The sequence below is a fragment of the Eublepharis macularius genome, chromosome 14, assembly GCF_028583425.1.
Source record: "Eublepharis macularius isolate TG4126 chromosome 14, MPM_Emac_v1.0, whole genome shotgun sequence".
Taxonomy (NCBI): Eukaryota; Metazoa; Chordata; class Lepidosauria; order Squamata; family Eublepharidae; genus Eublepharis; species Eublepharis macularius.
Window position 1 is genome coordinate 32,884,323 of NC_072803.1, and position 22,902 is coordinate 32,907,224.

The 22,902-nt window shown below is 42.3% G+C and overlaps 1 protein-coding gene across 4 annotated transcripts in view; it reads left to right on the forward strand.

Annotated features, from left to right (window-relative positions):
- The window catches only part of ADAM9 (ADAM metallopeptidase domain 9), a 73,847-nt gene that overhangs the window by 27,230 nt on the left and 23,715 nt on the right, over window positions 1-22,902 (forward strand). For all 4 annotated transcript variants that reach the window (XM_054997734.1, XM_054997736.1, XM_054997737.1 and 1 more), the window contains exons 2-10: window positions 925-1,022; window positions 2,681-2,745; window positions 4,142-4,220; window positions 12,445-12,521; window positions 14,601-14,790; window positions 16,531-16,596; window positions 18,325-18,396; window positions 18,774-18,943; window positions 21,259-21,340. In XM_054997734.1, the coding sequence (XP_054853709.1) occupies window positions 925-1,022; window positions 2,681-2,745; window positions 4,142-4,220; window positions 12,445-12,521; window positions 14,601-14,790; window positions 16,531-16,596; window positions 18,325-18,396; window positions 18,774-18,943; window positions 21,259-21,340 (899 nt within the window). The remainder of the gene's footprint in view (window positions 1-924; window positions 1,023-2,680; window positions 2,746-4,141; window positions 4,221-12,444; window positions 12,522-14,600; window positions 14,791-16,530; window positions 16,597-18,324; window positions 18,397-18,773; window positions 18,944-21,258; window positions 21,341-22,902) is intronic.

Here is a 22,902-nt window from a genome sequence, read left to right on the forward strand (position 1 = left end):
CTCCAGCCACCACCTGGAGCTTGGCAACCCTAAGTACAGTTCCTATGGAGAACATTCCACAAAATGTAAAATGTTACATTATATTGAGGCAACCGTAATTTGCTTGCATACGATGGATATGTGGTTGGGCATCTATGAATAAAGCTGCTTCCTGCCCATATGAGCTCTAAAACAGTTCCACACTTTTTGTGACACCCGTGCCAGCCACTTGAAAACGAGTGAATAATTTAAAGTGTGATTGTCTGTAAAAACAGAAACTCTCAGATAAATGTTGCACTTGCTTGATATCGTTGTGGAAACTTGGAATGCATGACCATGTAAAAACAGACAATACACACATGCTATGGAGTATATGGCTAGTTGCAGCTTCTTGGCTTCATGTTCACTAAGAGCATGTAAAACTTTCCCTTTCTGGGCATATCCTTTAAATCAGTTTTATACCAGCTAGACTGGGGAAGGCAATGGCAAACCACCCCGTAAAAAGTCTGCCAAGAAAACGTCATGATGCGACGTCCGCCCATGGCTCAGTAATGACTCGGTGCTTGCACAGGGCACTACCTTTACCATTTTTTACCAGCTAAATTGTTATGGTTTCCTCCTAAGAGTTTTGGGTGTTGTAGTTTGGTGAGAATGTTGAGAATTCTCTGCTACAGAGCCCTATCCTGTCCCCCTTCTCAGAGAACTATGTTTCCCAGGGCTCCCTGGACAGACAGAATGAGTTCTAAACCAATTAAAGACTGTGCTACAAGTGCATCTTTTGTGTTTATCATAATACCAAGAAGTTAGAAATGACTGTCACTTTAAATGTGAACTAGCCTAATGTACACTTATTTTAGTGGTTCCTGTAAAGAAGATATTTAGTTTTACAGATGCAATTAGCTTAGCTGTAATTTAATTCCTTAACATTTCCCCATCTCTTTTCAGGCTTTCAGCAATTATCACATCTGTCTTCCTATGACATTATTGTCCCCCAGAGGGTTACTAGAGAACGACGAGAAGCGTCTGGTACCTCTTTGGCACAGGTATTTTGGACTGCAAAATCATCAATGGATATATTTCCTGAATCAATTAAAGAGTCAGGACAGTCTCTGGTGAAGATAGATATAACCATAGAGCAATCGGATTGATTTGTAAGCATTCTCAGTGTGTTTAGTATATATGTTCCTGTTCAGGTTGAAGTTTAGAAGGAAAAAACCCTCACAACTGTTACACAAATTTGCAGCAAAAGCAGGCTGTGAGAAGAACTAATTAGTGCCTGTGATGTTAGCAAGACATCTGTAGTTTTGCAACAGTGTTTGAGTTGTTTTGTTTTAAAAATGCAATAATGGATGGCTGTGTAAACATGGGGTGCTTTTCTTTTAAAAAGATGTAGGCAGTCCATCAGAGGTTTGGAAAGAGAGGCAAAACTGACAGTAGACCAAATATTTGATTTGACACAATGCGTACCTGTTGTAAAAATGGAGAAGTAGGGAACCTTGCAGTGGCTTCTTCTTAAATGTTACATCTGTCTTTACCTTGGGTAGACGGGGGTTCAAATCCCTGAGGAGGATTTGATAGGGTGAAGAGGGAAATCCATTTTGCTGGAATAGGGATATAAGCTAACGGAGTAGATGGGGAGAGGTATTGTCAAAAAGAAGAGTAGCAGGTAGTATCAGTGTGCAGAAGAAACAAGGATAGATATAATATGTGAAAAGTACACATTTATTTACAATTGTATAACCCAAGAGAAATCCCCAGGTTGCTAACTCTAAAGATAAGGGGGCAAGGCATAGCACCCAGAGGTTGCAAAATGCATCGGGGACCTTAAATTGAATTAAATCATCCATAGAAGTCTTCTTTGCTGTTACGTGCATCAAGATGTTGCCATCTTCTTGTTGCAATGTAATAGATAAGAATATGAACTGTAAGCTTGAAAGTTAGGCACTTATTAGGTGGTCCTAGCCAAGCTCGGTTCTCACAGCTGCAGCTCTTAGATCTGAACTGCAGAGATAACAATACCGCAGTAGTTCGGTACTGAGATAATGTACATCAGGCAGAAGCATTATTGTGATGTAGTATAATAATAATAATATTACATCTTAACACCTGGGAGAGAGACCATAACTTGGTAGTAGAGAGAGTGTGTGTATGGTCTCTAGTTAATCACCAGCATCTTCAGTTAAAAAGATCTTAGATTGTAGGGCTGAGAACTTGAAGAAATGCCATCTATCAGAGTAGACAGTACTTGACTAGAAAAAACAATGTTCCTTTTTGGTGAGTCAATTTGGACATTATGCCAAGGTTCATTTAAGGAAACCATGGTTAAGGACGCCAAACAGTTGTTTGTAATTGACAGTCAAACCTGAATCAGAAATGATGCCTTATCAATCCATAGTCTGATTGAATTGTCAAACCATTATTATGGTCAGGGCTTTACCTGCTAAAGCCTAACTCTACCACAGAGATGGAAGCCATCTTCTGAATATGAGTGGTGAGAGGAAGAAAAAACAGATTAAGAGGCCTTGTGCCGGGGTTTGGCTGTTTAATATTTGGGAGCTCAAACTGGTTCTTCTGTACAATGTCTGAAGTGAGCTTGTAACCCCATTATTTTCATATTTTGATAGTAGCACATGGGAGTGATTAATTGATGATGCCTCAAAAAGAACTGGGTGGCTGACATATTCTCTTTCGTTTTCCTCAGGACAAGTTATCATATGTTGTTGAAGTTGAAGGAAGGAAACGTATAATTCATCTACAAAGAAACAAGTAAATGACTTCTTTTATGTGGGGTTGGGCTTATTTCCTTTTTCCTGGATATTCATTTTTATTTTTATTTTATTTTATTTCTCACTGAGACTCAAGGTGGATTACATAGTGTGAGATTAGTACAGTCAATATCAAACATATTTCAATAAACAATGCCATAGGATAAATAAATGCAAGTTTACAAAGACATAACATTAGCAAAAAATCCAATACAGAGTTGAAGAAATGCTGAAACAGAGCATAAGCAATTCTAGGACTGACATTAGACAACATAGAACTACTCAGTAGGGTCATACTTAAAGCAGTAGTAGTACATAGGAGCACATACTGAAAGCAACAGATAGTATGTAAGGCAACATAGTGGTGAAATCTATGGTCCTTAACTTGTTAGTGAAGCTTCTCTTTGAGACCACCTCCCTATAATATAGCTGTCCTATCTGAGTAAAAAGTCCTTTTGAATATTACAGATTGCCAGAAATTGGCACGGTGAGTTCTTTCCCTGATCCTGTGTATGACCTACAAAATGCTTAGCCAACAGATTTCCTTAGAGCCATCTGAGGAAACAGTCAAAAGAGGTTTGATACCACCCATCCTATCTGCTTCCCTCCCAAATGCCAGTAAAGCATTTCTGACTTGGCCCATGTGATAACTTACTGACTTAATTTTGGTAAAGGAAGTGACATTTCCACAAGGATATTAGTTTTTGCTTGCTGTGCTCTCACGTGCTCAGTTTGCTTTTAGCCATTTGTTCATTTTTAAATTGTAACAAATTTATTTAAATACATGGTTTTGCTTTAATGTATTGCAAAAAATCACTAGGAGAAATTGCCATTATACCTTGAAAATGTATTGTGAAATGTGTTGATACTTCCCCTGGTGAACCTTCTCCACAGCCCAGTTCTTAAAGCATTTCTTTTTCCTAATCATTGTTTCCCAGCTATTTATGTATGGACTTTATAAACCTCTATCATCTTATTTTGGGGAGAGGAGTAGGAAATGTTTTTGTGGGGGCAGCCAGGCTAGCAGTCTGTGGGCCTCTCTCCCTCTCTCTCTCTCTCTCTCTCTCTCTCTCTCTCTCTCTTTTTTTTACAGTACAACTTTCCCCCTTGGGGCTGGGTCTATTTTTACTTTTTAAAAAAAAGAAGAGGAGAAAAACTTCAAAAATTTCAGCATCAGAACTTATTGCATAGAGTTCACGTATTTGTGTGCACAACCTTCCACACTTTGTTTCCCTTGCTGAAGTTTTCAGAATGCATTGGGATTCAATATGTTACTTACTCGGGGGACTTTTTAAAGATTTGCCTCCCTTCTCAGAGCCCTCCTCCTTTTCCTATATTGACTTTTTCCTGATTTTAAAAGTAAATTATTTGTATCCTTTGTCTTTCAACTATGCCAGAGGACTTTTGCCTAAAGACTTCACAGTTTATACATACAAGGAAGATGGAACACTGCATTCTGAAATTCCAGATGTCCAGGTATACCCCATTTTTTATGCTCAATATAGGCTCTGTTCAAGAATAACAGCAAATTGTGATTGGCTGCTACATGAATGGGCCTGGGGGATCCTTGAACTCAAACATTTCCTCCCCACCACCCACCTTTGTGCGCGACTGACTAATGCATGATTTCCACTTCCATGGCAAACCACTGTTTGATGTTGCATCTGAGCCAATGAAGTATACTTTGTTCTTTTCCCAAGCGCCAGGATTCCAAACAAGAAATAAACCACTGTTTGAAATCCTAGTTTGCAGGGACAGCGCAAACCCTTAATTTACTTGTTCAGATATAATGGCAAATTGTGATATGTGGTGAAAGTAGAAATCCATTAATTAACAGTGCTATCCTAAGCTGCGTTACACCCTGCTAAGACCACTGATGTCAGTGAAATTAGAAGGGTGTAACTCTGCTTAAAATGGCAGAAATAGCTGTACATAAGAGGAAGAGGTGGAGGAAGAGGGAAAGAGAGTGTGTGTGACCCTGAGGATCCCTGAAATTTGTTCACGTAATGGTGAGGTTTCCTCTCACATCTGAACCTAGCCATAAAAACAGGTTTCTCATAGACACGTGTCTCTATCAAGTAGGTCTGATCTCTGGAAAATAATCCTAACTCACAGGGTTGTTGTGAGGCTGAAATGGAGGGAGAACCATGTACACTTTCTTGAGCTCCTTGGAGGAAAGGTGGGTTATAAACAGATAGTTCATGCAGCAGAAAAAAGAATTAAAACTTTTTGTAGATTGTACTACTTCAGGATGTGGAGGCATAAGGGAAGGATTCATGTCTGCTTATTCTTCCATGAGGAAACCCCCCCCTGTGCATATAGGAAAACAGAATCTCAGGGAAATTGCCGTGCTGAATCCTTCTTAATGTACTAGCTTTGGATATGGTATATGGTATGCAGAATTTTTTTGGGTGGAGAAATGAGACCAGAGATGCACAGTTTTCTAAACCTGTTGCAAAATTTCTGATTGAGTTTTTTGGGATAATAAGAGCCATCTTGTCAGGGCTGGCCCATAAATATAGAAGGAGTACAGCAAGTAGAAAGTACTGCTCAACTAACCAAGCAAAGGCAGAAGGCTAGCCAACTCTCATTTAGCTGTGTGGAATGATGGTACAGTATAATGATTAGAATATCAAACAAGGACTGGAGAGACCTGGGTTCAAATACATACTTATCTATTAAATCTCTGGGTGTCCTTGGTCCAATCATCTTGTTGTGATCCAGCCCACCTCATGGGATTGTTCTGAGAATAAAACAGGTGATGGAACTGCATATGTTGTCCTAAACTCCCTGGAGGAAAAGCAAGATAAAAATGTAATTGATAAATTGGATTTATATCTGCCTAGCCAATCAAGGTAGCACATTCCTCTTTACAGCAGTATTAGTAGAAGGCTCTGGCATCTGGGCACCCATATTCCTGGCCAGTTTATTAGATTAGGTCTCAGCCCAGAGGTTCCTGGTTCAGATTCCTGGACCCAGGTGTATCTCCTGCTATGACAAATGCAAAGATTATATATGTCATCACACACCTGCTTTTGCATTTATTGACTGCATTTCTTAATGGAAATGAAGCAAAGCAGCTTGGTTTTTAGAAACTCCATGTGGGTTGTGTTCTGACTGCTATAGAGTGTTCATTCAGCAAATAGCTAGGAGAATCACCCTGGCTGCTGGCAAAAAAATTATGTGGCAACTGCCCCAGAGTGAGGGACTACTGCTGCTCCTACGCAAACAGCAGTTGTTTCCAGGTTAGCGAAAGGCCATGATTCTGAATATGTTCTCTCTTACCTAAGAAGTAATGATATTGTACAAGGCTTTTAATCACTCACCCAAAGTGAGCAAAAATTGTCTCCAGGCAGCCTGGTGGTGATGGGTGTACAAACTAGATGAGGTGGTTATTTTTAGGGTTTGGGGATAAATTTCTTTCAGGTCCTAGGTGTGCCAGATGTGATTACAACAGGTATTATTTGGCAAACAGGTGAGGGAAATTTTGAGGGAGTAACTTTTGTGAACATCTGCACAAGTCTGGATGACATATTTTATTAGGACTTACCTAATGTTTTATAGGCATTCTTATGCTTAGGTTATATTCAAGAATGAGAATTACATTAACTTTGTTTTAAATCTGTCCTGGACTTGATTAGTTGCAATGTATATTCAGTTTCCCTTCTGAGTTCCTTCCCATATTAACTGCATTAAGAGGGTATATGTTGGCTTCCTGCATGGGGCAAAGAGTGCCCTTCCCCTCTCCGTGCCATTTCAGATTGGGAAAATAGTGCAGGGGAAGGAAGGCTTAAGCGCTTTCTCTTTGTGTGCCACAGTCCTGATCTGCATCAGGCCCTTGTGTGCTTAGGAATTGAATTCATCGTGGGAAACAGCTCAGTTGACCCTGGCTGACTTGGTTATAACCTAGCGGTTATTCTGGATCCAGCACTGCTGCTAGAGAAGCAAGTAAATGTTGCGGCAAAAAAGGCCTTCTACCAACTCAGACTAGTCTGCAAGCCAGCCCCCTATCTTGACATAGCTGATCTGGCCACCTGGATTCATGCTGCCATAACATTAAGACTAGACTACTGTAATGCACTCTAGACTACTGTAATGCACTCTACCCTCAAAGTCAACTTGAAGACTCCAATAGGTGCAGAAAGCCACAACTCAGAGGTAGACGGAACATGGATATTACTCTCATTCTGCAGTCACTCCACTGGTTACCCATCTGTTACTGAGCTCCGTTCAAAGTTTTGATCAGGGCTTTTTTTCAGCTGGAATGTGGTGGAACGGAGTTCTGGAACCTCTTGAAAATGGATACATGGCTGGTGGCCAGGGGGCAACTCTTGGTGGGAGGTGATGCCCCCGGTACCACATGGGTGTGTGCAAAGTGCGCGCACATTCCCAGGATGAATGACATAACTTTGGGTCAGCTGGAACAAGGGGAGAGTTTTTTAAAGTTTAAATCGCCCTTGGCAAAAATGATCACATGGCTGGTGGCCCCGCCCCCTGATCTCCAGACAGAGGGGAGTTTAGACTGCCCTCCGTGTCACTGGAGTGACATGGAGGGCAATCTAAACTCCCCTCTATCTGGAGATCAGGGGGCAGGGCCACCAGCCATGTGATCATTTTTGCCAAGGGCGATTTAAACTTTAAAAAACTCTCCCCTTGTTCCAGCTGACCCAAAGTTATGTCATTCATCCTGGGAATGTGCGCGCACTTTGCACACACGCATGTGGTACCGGGGGCATCACCTCCCACCAAGAGTTGCCCCCTGTGCTGGCAACCCACTGAGTTCCACTACCTCTTTTCCTAGAAAAAAAGCCCTGGTTTTGATTATCACATACAAACCCCTTCATGTCCTTAGTCCCTCATATCTGCAGGACTACTTTCAGGGCCGGCACCACCATTGAGGCAGTGAGGCAGGCGCTGCGGGGCCGGAGGGGGTGCTGGAGGGGGTGCCAGGGGCGGAGGCGCGTGCCACGGAGCTGGCGTGGCTGGTCCACAGCTGCTGCAGCTGGCCAGCCCTGCGCCGCCGCCACCACACGCCCCCGGCTGGGCGCAGCAGCCGCGGGCCAGGCGTGGCAGGTGCCGGGGTGGCTTGCAGAGTGCGGGCAGCCTCCACGCGCTGCCCCAGCCACCCGCCGGCCAATGGGCCTGGCTTTGCTGTGTGATGACATCATCACGCAGGCCAGGGGCGCTCACACGCACAGGGGGGTGGCCACGGGCGCCAGAAACCCTGGCACTGGCGGTGACCGCTTTCTCCCCATGCTTCGTCATGGCAGCTTTGTTCATCTGAACAGAGTCTTCTGCAGGTACCACTCTGCAGCTGGGCAAAATCTGCAGCTGCCTGTGCATGTGCTTTCTCTGTGGTATCCGCCACCTTACAGAATGGCCTACCTGAGGAGATTAGAAAAGCTCCCACTCTCCTGGCTTTCCACAAACTATGCAAAACTGAATTATTCAGGAGGGCTTTCATACTCAAGTAATAGGGCTGTCCTGTAAGAAATGAAAAAGGGATCAGGACTGTTGAGTGTTCTACTAGGTACTCTCTGTTGATGTAGATATGCTCCTATTGGATAGTTTCTATTTCAGAAAAGGTTTAATTACATATGCTTAGTTTCAGAAATGTTTCACCTCTGTGTTTGGATTTACGATGTTTTCAAATTTCTACAACCCATATCCTATTGTATTTGTTCAGTGAGTGTTTTAGCTGTTTATCTTACTGACTTCTATTGTGTAATCTGCCTTGAGACACAGTGAGAAAGGCAGACTATAAATAAATAAAGTGGTAGACATCACATGAGGACTGTGTAACAAGTAGTTAGACCCTTAGTAATGTGAATGGAAACTGTCTCAGGTTGCAGTTTTATGCATGCTTACTTGTAAGTCCCATTAAACTTGCACTTAATTTTTTCTGAGTAAACAAAATTGCACTATTTAGTGATCCATGTTTTGGGGTACTCTGTTCCTGTCCATTCCATTCTCCACTGCAGCCTCTGAATAACCAGTGGACTTCCTGTGCTACCACCGGTGTGGGTACAAAAACACATACTGGCCATGATGCGCAGATGGATGTATATTGGTTATTTATGTATTTGTATAAAAAATCATATCCCTCCATGTGGTGCAAAAGTACTCTTGGGAACTGTTAATAACATATAAAATAACTACAGGTAAAGCGGCCTCCATAAAGCATGATTATTAAAATTGTAGCTTTTCAAACATTAACAACTTGTTTTTAAAAAAATGGCTTCTAAAATACGAGCCTCCTCCCAGCTACACACTAGAAGTGCCTGCTGGAAACATTTTAATTTGGGGAGCCGGGTAAAACTACTCTATCATATATTTCTTGGGAGGGAATTCCATGCAGATGGAAAAGGAGTCTTCATTACTCATTTGGGGAAAGACAGATTTAAACGATTTAAACAATGGCTACCTCCAAATATTGGTGTATGGGGTGGCTGCTCATACAAGAGGAAGTTTAAAAATAGGGCACAATTAAAAAGAGTCCTAACACTTCACTTCATCAGATACTCCTCCCTTCAAGTTAGCCAACTTCCCTGTTTATCAGGGATTCCAGCAAGGATACTGTTCTGAGATAGAATTTGCTTTGGATGTGACAGCTGTTTGTGGCTGACAACAGAGGCTTAGGGTTACCAGCCCCAGGTTAGGAAATTCCAGATTTGGGGGTGGAGCCTGGTGAGATTAGGGGTTGGAGAAGGGAGGGCCCTCAGCTGGGTATAATGCCATAAAGTCCACCCTCCATAGCAGCAATTTTCTGCCGGGGAACTGATCTCTATAGTCTCGAGATCAGTTGTAATTCCTGGAGATCTGCGGGCTGCCCTTGGAGGTTGGCAACCTGACAGAGACATGAGGAAAACTTGACAAAAAGATGAGAAGTTTTAAAAAAGAGAACAATAACAAGGTTTATTGGGTACAAAACAAACTGAAATACTAACAGGTAACACAGAGAAACAGGATTAATGCTTGTAAACTCTTTGCTGGCAGGTAATACCAAGAAACGGATGTCACTTCAATTTTATTCAAGCTTGTGTTTCTGTTTTGTTTGTTGTTTGTGACTTGTAATGGCCTATGGCTGAATACAATAAACCTTTCTACTTCTACTACCAAGAAACTGTTTGCTGGCAGGCTTGAACTGTTATGCCATTACAAATAAACACAGCAAACCCTACTGTAGCTTTTACATTCAGACAGTATAAGGCAATTTTAGGAGAGAGCCTTTTTCCGGCACTGATCCTTATTTCTCTTTCCCGTCAGGCTCACTCCCTCAGTTTAACCCTCATCTCCAGACTCAAATGGACTTTTTTCAACTGTCGGTCCTCCTAATTGACTCTGCTTCTCAGCACACAATTTTTGGTTTAAATAAGCAGTCTATTGTGAAAATAATAACAGCAATAAAAATTTAGTAAGAGCAGCAGCAACAAATAAATTCTGGTGTAGTAGCCATGTAAGCCTGCATTCAAATGAACGAAAGTGTCTTGTGTGATGCCTTAAAAATCAGTACATTTTTTGTGTCAGAAGCTTTCGTAGGCCTACTTCATCCACTTCAGGTTTATATGTCATATATAGGCCACTTTTTTAGCATCTGATGAAGTTGTCTCTGGCTTGTGAAAGCTTCTGCTGCAATAGGTTTGTTCGCCTCCAAGGTGCCACAAGACTCTCCTTTATTTTAGCAGCAAATAAGCAGCAATAAAACATTAAGTCGGTGTAATAGCAGCAACAGTACAAAGCAATGAAATATTAATGAGCATAAAATGTTATAGCTAGCATGATATGAATGGCAGTGGTTTTAAAATACTGAAATGTCAGGGGTGGTATTAAAAAGATGCCTATAAAACAAAATTGTACATAGCTCAACAAAAAGATACTTCATGCTTCCTAATAGAGGTGCAAAATCACAAGCAACACAGAAGTAGGTGAGAAGAACACCCCCCTTCACCCATTCCCATGGGAAATTGAAACAAGCCCTTTAAAGAGCTAAAGCTTGGGGGAATGGTGTGTGGCAGCGAGCCATTTCTTCAGTGGAGGAGGAACGGCTGTAGCTGGGCGGTCTTTCCCTCCTAGTAGAAATGAGATCTACAACAAACAGCCAAACTATACTTGGGCTGCAATGAGAAATCACGGCAAATTCTAACTATACAAGGCTTGACAGCATTATGCACAAACCTGGTGGCTGCTGAGCTTGTGTATTCCCCTCCATCCTCCCACCTCCTGTCTCTTGCATGTGAAGCTTGACTGTAAACTTCCCAGGCTGATCCAGATACAGTTTGCCATGACATGCAAATGCACTTGCAGGCACCTGGGTGAGTTATTTGTTTACTGATATGGATATAATGGCAAATTGGGGCTGAATCCAACCGGGAAACTTTCAGACTCCATGCATTAGAGGAAGTGGGGGGGTGGGGGGAGAAGGAGCAAGGGGGAGCATGCAAACACGGCAAACAAACCTCTGTTTAATTAGAACTTGCTGGGATGTTACATTTGATTTTTATAAATTGCCCCGAGGGAGGCAACAGTTGGCAGCAAAGACTGGTGGGGAGGTGCTTCAGAGCCCTTTCCCTGGTGGTTTTTCAATTAAAAAGAAATCCCATTTCCCATGAGCACAAAGGAAGACAGCAGCTAGGAAGGATGATTTTCAATGTTCCCCCTTCTCAACCCTGCCAGTTTACAAAGAGATAAGATGTTTCCCCTCTATGATTCATGTGCCAGGCTTCTGCTGCAGATTTGCAAACTTTACAGCTATATTTTGTAAAACTGGAAAATGCTGGTGGAAAAGTACGCGTGACTGAGTCTTGTGCCCAGTTTGGCACCAAGTCCAGCTGGGAATTAGGCACACTGGTGTCCAGAAGAATGGGCCAAAGGTTGCCAGGGTTTAAATTGGGAGACAGAGATGGGCAGATCAGAATTTGCTTGCTAGCCCTCTCAGTGCTGGAAACTAAGACTGCAGCCCTGTTTATTTACTGCATTTTTATTTCACGTTTATCTTATAATAGAATCCAAGGGGGAAAACATTTCTAAGAGGTTTCCCTTCTAGGTGCTGCCCACACTCAGAGTTGCTTAGTTCAGCAAGGTTGTTGCGCCATGTGCCTTGTAGCTATGAAATCAAGCCTAAGCATACTTTTCTAGTAAGTAAGCAAGTCCCACTGGAACTTAGTTGGACCTACTTCTGAGTAAACATGATTAGGCCTACACTGTGTATCTTCCAAATCCACTCTGGTTTTGATGCCATGGGACCATCCTCTGACTCTTGTGTTGCAGCGGTTAAGCAAAACATGTGATGTGACTAAGAATAGGAAGTAGACATTCAGAAAAAAGGCTTCTTGGTATATGCAAGACTTTGTGCATTCTTCACACTGGCTGCATTTGTACAAGATGTTACCTAGTATGCATTGCAGCCTTCTGAGAATCTTGCCTGCATTTTTGCAAGATGTGCTACCTAGATTGCATTGTAGAATCCTGAGACTCTTGGCTGCCACAAAATTATAAGTGCTTGGATTCCATGGGGGGGGGGGGGACGGGGACTCGTGCCTGTTAAAGTAGTTTAAACCAAATGAAGTGTGCCATGAAGATGTAGTTTCACAGTGCCATCTTATGCAGAGTTACGTCCCTCTAAGCCTGTTGACTTCAGTGCACTCAGCTCTGCTTAGGATTGTAACTTCTTTATTCTCAGTTTTCTTTCTTTCTTCCTTAGGGTCACTGCCACTATCAGGGATACATCGAAGGAATATCAGATTCTGTTGTTGCTGTCAGCACTTGCTTTGGACTCAGGTAACAGATATGTTCTTGCCTTTAGCTGAGCTACAAGTGTGATCTGTCTGTTGAAATATATCGGACTGAGTTCTTCATTTAGAAATTGTTTTGCAGACTTAGGAGCTGTGTGACTGTGGCTACACATGCTGGAAAATTTGATCTGTTAAGAAGGGCTTGAGCGCCATTTCGATAGTTAATAAATAGTGCATGGTACAGTCCTTCCTAGACTTTTGCACCTAAGAGTTCAGATCAGGGAAAATATGTACGAAGTATAGCTGAAATGAATATCTGCAAGTATTCTGAAAATAAGAACAAAGAGAATGCCACTTGCTGAATTTTGCATCATCAGGAAATAGCCGGCAGATGGCTAACATTTTATAGGAGGCATTCCTCATCCTTCCCTCCCACATGAACCCATGAAGCTGCCTTACACTGAGCCAGACCACTGATCTATCTAGGTCAGTATCGTCTGCTCTGTTTGGCAGCAGCTCTCCAGGATCTCGGGTCAAGGTCTTTCACATTACTTACTACCTGGTCCTTTGAACTAAAGATGCTGGGTACTGAGCCTAGGATCTTCTGCATGCCAAGCATATGCTCTGCCACTGAGCCTTGCCCCCCGCCCCCCAGGAATACCTTCTAAAAGATTGTATCCACACTTCCTGGTGCCCCTTGAAGATGCAAGCATGTTGCCACGGCTACTTCTTAGAAGACAGTGGGGATTCCGGTGGGAATGCCTCTTCTAATATGGCATCTCCTTCTGCTTTTTGTAAATGCTCATTCAAAAAATTATGTAAAGACATTTATAATGTTGGCTGTCTTCAAGAAGCGTTTATATGAAGCTTTGCTATTGTGACTTGTGACACATGTCAGATGTTGTTGCTTTCTGATTTTTTTCCTGCACTTCTGCAGCAGTTTGGCTTGATCCACAAGATGGTCTCTGATTTTTTGAGTTGCTCAGAGCTGACGTAGTGACATGTCTGTTGTCATGTAGGAAAAAGGAACGGCTGGGGTCGATTGCAATCATATTGCCTGCTTTATCACTTGTTCTTATGTTAATGTTTTAATTGGCCAAATGCAATCACCCTGATCCCACTGATGGATTCCCATCCTCAGTAGGTCATCAGAGCAGGAGAAGCTTCTTGGACTGGCTCACTTCCCCATGCTCTGTCAGGGAAGAACAGGAAAAGCTGCTGCCCCACATTAAACAGATCCTCCTTGGCAGCTGAAACATTTATTGTTTGTTCCAGCATCAGCTATCTTTGCTAGTGGCAGTGGGGGGGGGGGTTGGGGGTTGATGTGGGACACAGTTGTTGTATAGTGGTTGGAATGTTGGCCCACGACCGAGGAGACCTAGGTACATACCTAGCCCACTGGATGTCTTCACTTTCTCTCAGCTTAACCTACCTCACAGGGCTGATGTAAGGATAAAATGGAGGAAAGGGAAGCTGTGTATCTCTTGGAGGAAGGTTAGGGTATAAATTTAATAGATCAATAGAGATTCCTTTCCAAAGGGTAAGCTAGCCGATCCTCCCACCTGTCCCATATAGCTGACTGTTCAGAGGTGGTGGTGGTTGGGTGTCCTCCTTATCTGCTCAGGATTCCAGGCAAAAGAAGAAAATATTGCCCTCTTTATTACAAATCCCCACCGTCATGTGGTATGCTTCCAGAACTGAATCTACTTTACAGCCAAAATTACACTTTTTAAGATGGGGTGGTGATGTTTGTGTATTACAGAGACCTCTGAGGGAGGTCAAAGTTGAGTGCACCTTTGGATGCTCTGCCTATAGAGACGTGTGTCCCTCCGTGGGATCCCTCTTAGCAAAAGCCAGTATCAAGGAGCATGTTGGAGAACTAGCCTAGCTTTCTTCCTGAAATGCTGACTTTCTACATTTAGGCAAATTTATTTGAATGCTACAACAAACGGCCAATTCTCCACTTGCACTCGGAAGTGGGCTGTGCCACATGCTACTTGGGTACTTTAAATCAGCACTTGATTTCCCCTCAGTATGATGTCCCATGGCTTTTTTTAGGAAGTGACTCTTTTTTCCCAATCCGGAGAATAATGATTTTTGACATATGAGGTAATGTAATTGCCAGGGGGTTGCTGCAAGTTGAGAATATCACCTATGGAATTGAACCGATGGAGTTGCCGTCTGGCTTTCAACACATCATCTACCGAATGGAGAACGTGAAGAAAGAGCCTATGGCCTGTGGGGTCGCTGACCCAGGTCAGAAATGGGAATGGATGGACAATTTACACCCCCTCAAAGAGACTCAGCTGCTGAGAGTGAGTACTTTGGGGGAGGTGGTTGTTTCTGATTTATGGTTTGGAACTGAGTTTGTGGGAGCATTGTTTGCTTCATTACATTCTTTTGATTGTGTCCAAAAGTATGGCCTGGGAGAGATTTTTAGATACGTTTCAAGACCCTATTATATTTGATGATGACTGGGCATCTCCTACAGGAAAACACAACAGGATTGTTTGTTGGTGCTGCTGAAACTGGATTTTATGAAATTGTGATTTTATGGATTTTATTTATTGCTGTATTTTACTTATTTGTTGTAATCTGCCCTGATCCTGCTCACGGGAAGGGCGGACTAGAAATTCAATAAATAATAAATAATAATAATAATAATAATAATAATTGACAGCCCACTTTCCAGCAAAAATTCCCAAAGCAATTTGTGGATGAAGGTGGTGGCAAAGAGGTGTGTCAGACAGGCTCCCCTCACCACAAAATAACTTTAAAATAAATAATACCATGATCCCACCCTCACTCCCAGGAACGAAATGTGAGGGGAGCTTTTTTGCTGGGGTATTTGAGAAACATTTGCCTAAAGTAGCCCTCTGGGCTTGGCCCCAAGTTCAAATGGGACCGTTTTTTGAATAGAGGGGGCAGCTTGGAGGTCTAAGAATCTCAGACTTTTCTCTCTATTCTCATTGACTGCTAACTCATATGTGGTAAGACACAAGCAGATAGAAGTGAGCAGCTCAAGGGCAAATGAGGGGAGAATTCTACTCAAGCCTCTGCTGTTGTTCAGATGGGCTTTTTGTTTGTGTTTGAGGAGCTGCTGAAGGAGAAAGTGGCTGAGATGCACAGTGGGGGAGGGCAGATACTAAGGGTTTAAGTACATGTTATACAGTCCTTACATCATGTCCAACTTTTTATCAGACGCGTATTACTGCCGGGAACTCGGTTCCCAAGACTGTGGTGGTCAAATTCATTTTGGGACCATTGTGTGTGGGCAGAGGGTGATTAACAGTGCAATCCTAAGAAAAGTTACTCCAGTATAAGCCCATCAGTGGGTTTAGACTGGAGTAACTCTTGTTGGGATTGCAGTCAGTCTTCCTGCCATCCATTTCCCCAAACTTATAATGGCCCTGGGGAGCACGATCAACCCTATTGGGAGGCTTGCCAATAGAAGAAATTGTAGAGAATAGATGGGAAGTTGCACCATCATAAAGTTTTACCTTTGATCACTAGGTGTCCTGTCCTGATCCTTCTAGTCACTGGGTTGTATCCAGACTATATTTTCTGATGGCAGAATGTAACTTTCCTGTCCTTCCACCTGCAGATCAGTGACCTCTACTAAGTGCTGCTGTTCCTAAAGGATGGGAGACCCTGAAGAATGACACAAGGGGTGGAGTCTGCAGTGGGAAGGGGGAATCAGCAGCAATTGCCAGTTTAGTCTAGACGCAATCTACTGTTCATGATAGCTGGAAACTTCCTTCTGTGGCTTTAAGAAAGATCAGAAATTGATCTGGTCATGGATAATGGTGCTTTAGTATCTGTCAGGTTATTTCTATTGCAGTTCAATTTAATTGTTCTTTTGGGTTCTTGCAGAATGTTGATCTGTTCAACAAAGAATTGCTAGGAGGGTTTTGGCTCTTTGTGTTTTGGGTGTGTATTTTAACAGCGGTCTGGATCTGAAATGGGAATGTTGATTGGAATGACATCATTGTTTGGAATTTAGGGAGAGATTCAATTTAATTGACTGTTTCTCCCCCCACCCCTACTTTTTGCAGAGAAAAAGAGGTGTCCTTCTTCAGACAAGATACGTGGAGCTGATTATAGTTGTGGACAAAGAGAGGGTATGCTTCTCCTCCATTGGCTAGCATAATCCATTGCACTTGTCCCAGTGGGAGATCAGCTTTGTCTGGGTTAGCAGCTGTGGACAGGCTTGAAACACAGATGTTGTGGTAGCAGGGCTGAAGTTCTGTCCTTTGAGTCACTATTTCTCTGGTAGATAGCCCAAAACATTAGTTTCACTGGCTCTTAACCTTTCTCCACCCTTCCCCTCTGTGACAGATCACAGCCCTTTTCATATCCTTACATTTCCTTTTCCTGTTAATGGCAGTCATGCTAGATAATCTGTTTGGAAAAGATAACAAGAAGTTATCCTTTTTGGGGGGAAACAACAACAAGGAAGTACCTTGGAGAAACACGGCTACCTTGCTTATCAGCAACTGTACCGTCTTACATTAGGTAGCAGAGATCTCTGGCGTATCTTGCACTGTCTCTTGCACCTAGCTTCGTTCAAAAGGATGCACAATTCCCCCTCCTCTGCTGTCTTGTCCAAACAAAACAAAACAGTCGCATTCCTTTCTGCTCTACTTCCCCAGCAGTGCCTCCAGATAGCAACAGCCCACAGTCCAGCTGGTCAAACTGAGAGGGAAGGAAGTTCCCAACCCCAGCTCTTGCTGGTGCTGCAGGGTTGAGGGGTCATGTGGCTTGAACACTCCTTTGTGCAGCAAGCCACCTTGATTGGAGAATAGCTGCACTAGAGCAGAGAAAATCCATCTCTTCTTGAGTCTTGTTATCCATGCAGGTATCTGCTAAAACTTCTGAAAACCAGCTGGTACCAAATTTGAGCAAATTTGGAAGTCTCTAATAGTTGTGGGTGAAAACAGACAGACAGACAGACAGACAGACAGACATGAAACCTGGATGCTGTGTGATGAGTAGCAGCCATGTGAGAACTTTGAATCCCCAGAATGAAGTTCTTGCTGTTTTCATTTAGTCATTTCAACATCCCCCAAATGTGTGGAACACACAGTTGCAATAAGCATACGGAAACTGAACATAGAAACAACTGAAGAAGTTACTTAAAATAATTGTTAAAAAATACTGCCATTCGCCTCTTGAGTTTTTTAAAACAGAACCTTAAATTGGCAAAAAAAAAGGAATGGTAATCAAAATGGTCCAATAAATGTGTATTGAGTAGGCAGGAAAGGTACCCAAATGAGCTGCAAAATGCTGGCAGTTGACACCAGTGGGGCTGTATACAATGTTGTCTATGTAACAGAACAGACTCTGCTTCTGGCTTTGTACCTTCTTACTTCTGCTTTGTACCACTGGTCCATCAGGCCTTGTTCAAGCTCCCTTCTCCCACCAATCCTGCTACCTGCTTCTCTGGTGCTGGCTTTGCTAGAATTGACTTTGGTGTTCTTCTACAACCAATAGTTTTGTTTCTCAGTCAGACGCTTTAGTTCAGCTATCTTACTGGCAAAGTCTAATTCCTGAGAAGATCCATATCCCTCTTCCCTTTCTACTAACATTTCATTTTCTAAAAAATCTTAAAATAATCTACTACAACACAAATAAAGCTTAATCCTTTTCAGATTCTTTTCTCTCTGAAATGTGTTGATTTTTAGAATGTATACCTGTTCTGGAGACTGGCAGTTTCTGGAGGGTTGTTAGGTGTACCTTAGACAGTTTTTAACCACGGGGGCTTGAGGTTCGGCACTTAAGCTGGCAACATGTTCTTTTAAAAATAATCTCGTTTTTCCTTCCATGTATAAGCTTTTTCTTCTCTTTAGTATGTGTTATTAGGCAAGAATGAAACTGCGGTGAGAGAAGAAATGGTGCAGTTGGCCAACTACTTGGACGTTGTAAGTGAAAATGATGACAGTATCTGCAACCCACCCCCCAAACACATGTATGGCCTGCACACATTTTGATTCCTTCCCCTCCTCATTTTATTGAGGGTCATGTACTTTATTCCCTCCCTTGGGATACATCATTACCCTGATACGGAACAAGAGAGCAGGAGTCCGTGTGCTGTAGGGCTCCACTTGCTCTAAGGGACATAGAGTGGTGGGTGCATCCAACATAGAGTGGCTTAATTTTTCAAAGTAGCTTTCAGCTCCTCTCATAACACAGTAGAGTGCCCTGACACAGTTTAGGAATAACTGAGATAATTAAACTAACCTTGGAGAATCCTATATTAATTCCCAGTTTTGTTCTGCATTTCTTTCTGCTTTTCCAGATGTACAGTATACTGAATATTCGTGTCGTCTTGGTGGGCTTAGAGATCTGGACAAAAGCAAATAAGATCAGCATAGACGGAGGTGCAGGGGATGTTCTTTCTAACTTTGTCCAGTGGCGAGAGCGGGACCTTGTCTCACGTCGAAGACATGACAGCGCTCAATTAGTTCTGTAAGATTTCTCCTCTCCAAGCCCCTATGTCACTAACAGTGCATTCCTAAGGAGAGTTACTCCAGTCTAAGCCCATTGAAATCATTGGGCTTAGACTAGAATATATATATATTTATATATTTTCTATATATATATTCTAGTCTATTTTAAATGCTGATTTGGATCCCCAGGTGCCTGGGAGAAGGATGAATGTTCCTTGTGGAGAGAATTCTCAATTGTACTGGATCTAGGCATGATCAAAGGATGCCTGGCTGTCCCCCCACCCCGCCCATAGCCTTAGTGATGGGTACCTGGGTTTATTTATTTATTTATTTTACAAAATATATATCCCACCATTCTGCCCTCATCAGACCCATCAAGGCAGCTAACAGATTAAAAACATACATAAGAAAAATGTGCCTTAAAAAGTGTTGAAACCAAACTAAAACAACCATCAAAACAATTCAAAACCAAAGATTAAAACGGAGGTGGAAAGTGGCATCAAGTCATAGCGGATTTATGGTGACCTATGGTGGGGTTTTCAAGGCAAGAAAGGTAACAGAGGTTTTTGCCAATGCCTGCCTCTGCAACCCTGGTGTTCTTTGTGGGTCTCCCATCCAATTGCTAACCAAGGCTGACCTTGTTTAGCTTCCAAGAGCTGACAAGATTGGCTTACCTGATCTATCCATGTCAGAGAAGCTAAAATACATATGTAAAAATATAAAAACAACAGTTAAAACACAGGGAAGGAAGCAGGGAATGGGATCACTGAAGGAATGGCAGGTGAAGAAAAGAAGTCTTTAAAAGTTGGAGGAAGGGGGACCCCATCTCCAGAATGCGCTGTCAGATCTCTGGGCACATGTGTTGAGCTGCAGTTCTTTTCCACAGCTGATGATGTAGATGGCAAAATAGATACGTCCAGTGGCACGTTTCAGCATAAGCTTTCTTGAGTCAGAGCTCACTTCAGATACATGAAGGAGGTGAGCCTGAAGTGAGTGGGGAGACAGAAATCTGCCCAAGCTGATGGATTCATGGATCTCTTGCAGTAACTCTGTGACCCGCCCACCCCGGGGTCTGTAGGCTACAGGCTGGAAACCACTGTGTTAGAGCATTCCAAGAGTTATATAAGTGCTGGTTTGCACTCTATTTATATACTTGCACAATTTGGGCATCATAATTATAATTATATCCACTCTGTTTAAGATTTATTTAGAAAACAGAGACCTGCATAAGGTGGCTCACAAAGTAAAAACAATACAATAAATTCATAAAAGAAACAACATAAGAATTGTTAATAATAAAAATCCCTTTAAAATTGCACAAAACAACATTCAGCAGCCTGAAATGGTATTTTTCAATTAGTCCTTGGATGCATACCATAAAAACAGCTAAAAAGCTGTTAAAACAGCCACTGTGTGTGACAGAATGTTGGACTGGATGGGCCACTGGCCTGATCCAACATGGCTTTGCTTATGTTCTTATGTTCTTATGAAACCCCTCAGTTAAAAGTTTGGAATGCAATGCCCAGCCGAGTAGGGATTTGAAATTAGTGTGACACTCTAGCCTAGGGCTGCCTACTCCGGGTTGGGAAATTCCTGGAGATTTTGAGGGTGGAGCCTGGGGAGGGTGGGGCTAAAAAGGACCTCAGTGGGGTCTAATGCCATAGAGTCCACCCTCCAAAGCTGCCATTTCTCCAGTGGAACTGATCTCTGTTGTTTGGAAATCAATTGTAATTCTAGAAGATCTCCAGGTTGGCAAGCTTACTTTAGCCACAACCTCACACTGGCTCCCCTGCTCACTTTTCTCACAGACACTAAGAATTCAAGAGCTTGTTCTAAATAATGTATCTCATAAAGAAAAGGAGGGTTGGCTATTTAATCATCTTACAAAAATTGTGCCATCTGTGGCCAGTACTACTGATCAGTGCTGGGGAGATTAAAGGGCAGTTGCCTGGGTTTACACACACCTTCCAATATTTACTTCATAAGAACTGCTGATGAAACTGTATAATAAAATATTATAAAAATAACCCCCTTCCTGTATAATAAAATATCCAATCTGACTATTTTACTTGGACTTAGTCCCAGACAACATAATACTGGGCTAATTTGCGCCTGAATCTTGCCTTTGCATTAATCTAAGAAGTGCATAAAAGTTGCACTTTAAAATTCAATAAAACCAGGAATCTGATTTAGCTGGCTCCCAGATGTCTGAATCAGCTTTATCACCAGTGTTTGCTTGCAGTGCTGGTCATAGTTATAAATGGGTACAGTATATTTTGTCTCCAGCAATAACTGATCGGGCTTTTGCTTGCTTGTTGCTTTGATATATTTCAGGATTAAACCATTTGGTGGAACAGCAGGAATGGCCTATGTAGGAACAGTGTGTTCCAAGAGTCTCGCCGGAGGGATTAATGTGGTAGGACATTGTTAAGTGCTTCTCTTCAAAAACTGATATATGTGGTAGAAACTGTGGGTTGAGATGGTTTGTTTCATTTATTTGTTTAAAAGACCTTCCCCTCCTGCATTTCTGCCATAAAAATGATACACACTTCACAACGTAAGGTGAAATTACTATAAAATGATAATAAAAGTTACAATACATCTATTAAAATCTACAACCTGCAACGTAAGAAAAGAAATTCTAAAAACATTGGTAAAATTTGAAATAATTAATGCAGCAAAATTAGTAATGAGCAGTAATGAGGTCAGCAATCGGCAGTAAAATCCACAGATTAGAAGAGTTTTGGAGAATAAACACACTGGCTGCCCTCTGAATAGGGTTGCTGACAGGCCTGGAGAAAAATGTCTTGTTCCTCTAACAGAGGCTTAACAGGATATTACATACCAGATGATATTTACCTCTATGAAAAGCTCCGAAAAGCTTCAACTGCTCATTTCCACACATTAAAGCCTATATAAAAGTGGCAGGATGCTTTTTTCAGGTGTGGTGGCAACCCTGCCTCCAGAATAAAATATTTTTTGTATGTATATGGAAGGCCAAGAGCCAAAGGGACCTTATAGACCTCTGGGGGCAGGGAATTTCACAGTCTGAAAAAGCCCTGTTCCATCTAATTTAGCAAAGGGCACCAGTAGCTGATTTTACATTACAGGCAGCTGTTATGGTCAGGGTGCTTTTGGACAGTTTTGTTCTGTTTGCAGTAATATTACAGCAGTGACTGTGGCCTTATTCATTCTGAGTGTCCTTATGCATGGCTATTTATATTACACGATACCTTGCAATGCATAGCAAGAATTTGCCATGGTTTGGTCTAAGCAGAAAGGTTCGTTACAGTGGCCAGATTTTCAAACGCGTACAAGTCTTTCAAACCCAGCTCCTCTGCAGTTGTATGTGGGACAAGGCAAAGGGGGAGAAACAAACAGAAGGCAACCTAGACTTAGCAAAAGCAAGTCTCCTTCCTGTTCAAATGAGCAGGCAAACTGGAACCTGAAGCTTTCACGGGGTCCAAGCCTCATTTGCTGTTGGTACAAGGAAGTTTCCTTAGCTAGTGTGACTTGTCTCCCTGTAGTCCTTTCCTTTGTGTAGAGTCAGAAGGTGATGCACAGGCTAAATTCTGCTGTTATGTTCCTCAGGTCTTGCTCTGACTTGCTCTGGTTTCTGACAGAGTTGTAGAGCAGAACTATCCTCTTGCCAATACAGACACTGCATGTGCAAACTCCCAATGGGGCAAATAGAACTCCTTGGGCCATTTTGAGTTCAGAAAATGGCATGGGGAGGGGAGAATGAATACCCCCTTGACTGTCTCAGTTAAAAGTCCTGTTGAGGAACCCAGATACGTCACATTATGAAATATAACATGTTTGACCCTAAGATATGCCAGCAGTGTCCTTCTGACATTTACATTTGGTCAAAATCATCTCTCTCTCTCTTTAAGAGAATAAATGGACAAAAATCATACATTAAAATTAGAAATGCTTGGAAACCAGTGGAAGAGCATTTCAGCCTCCTTAAACATTCAA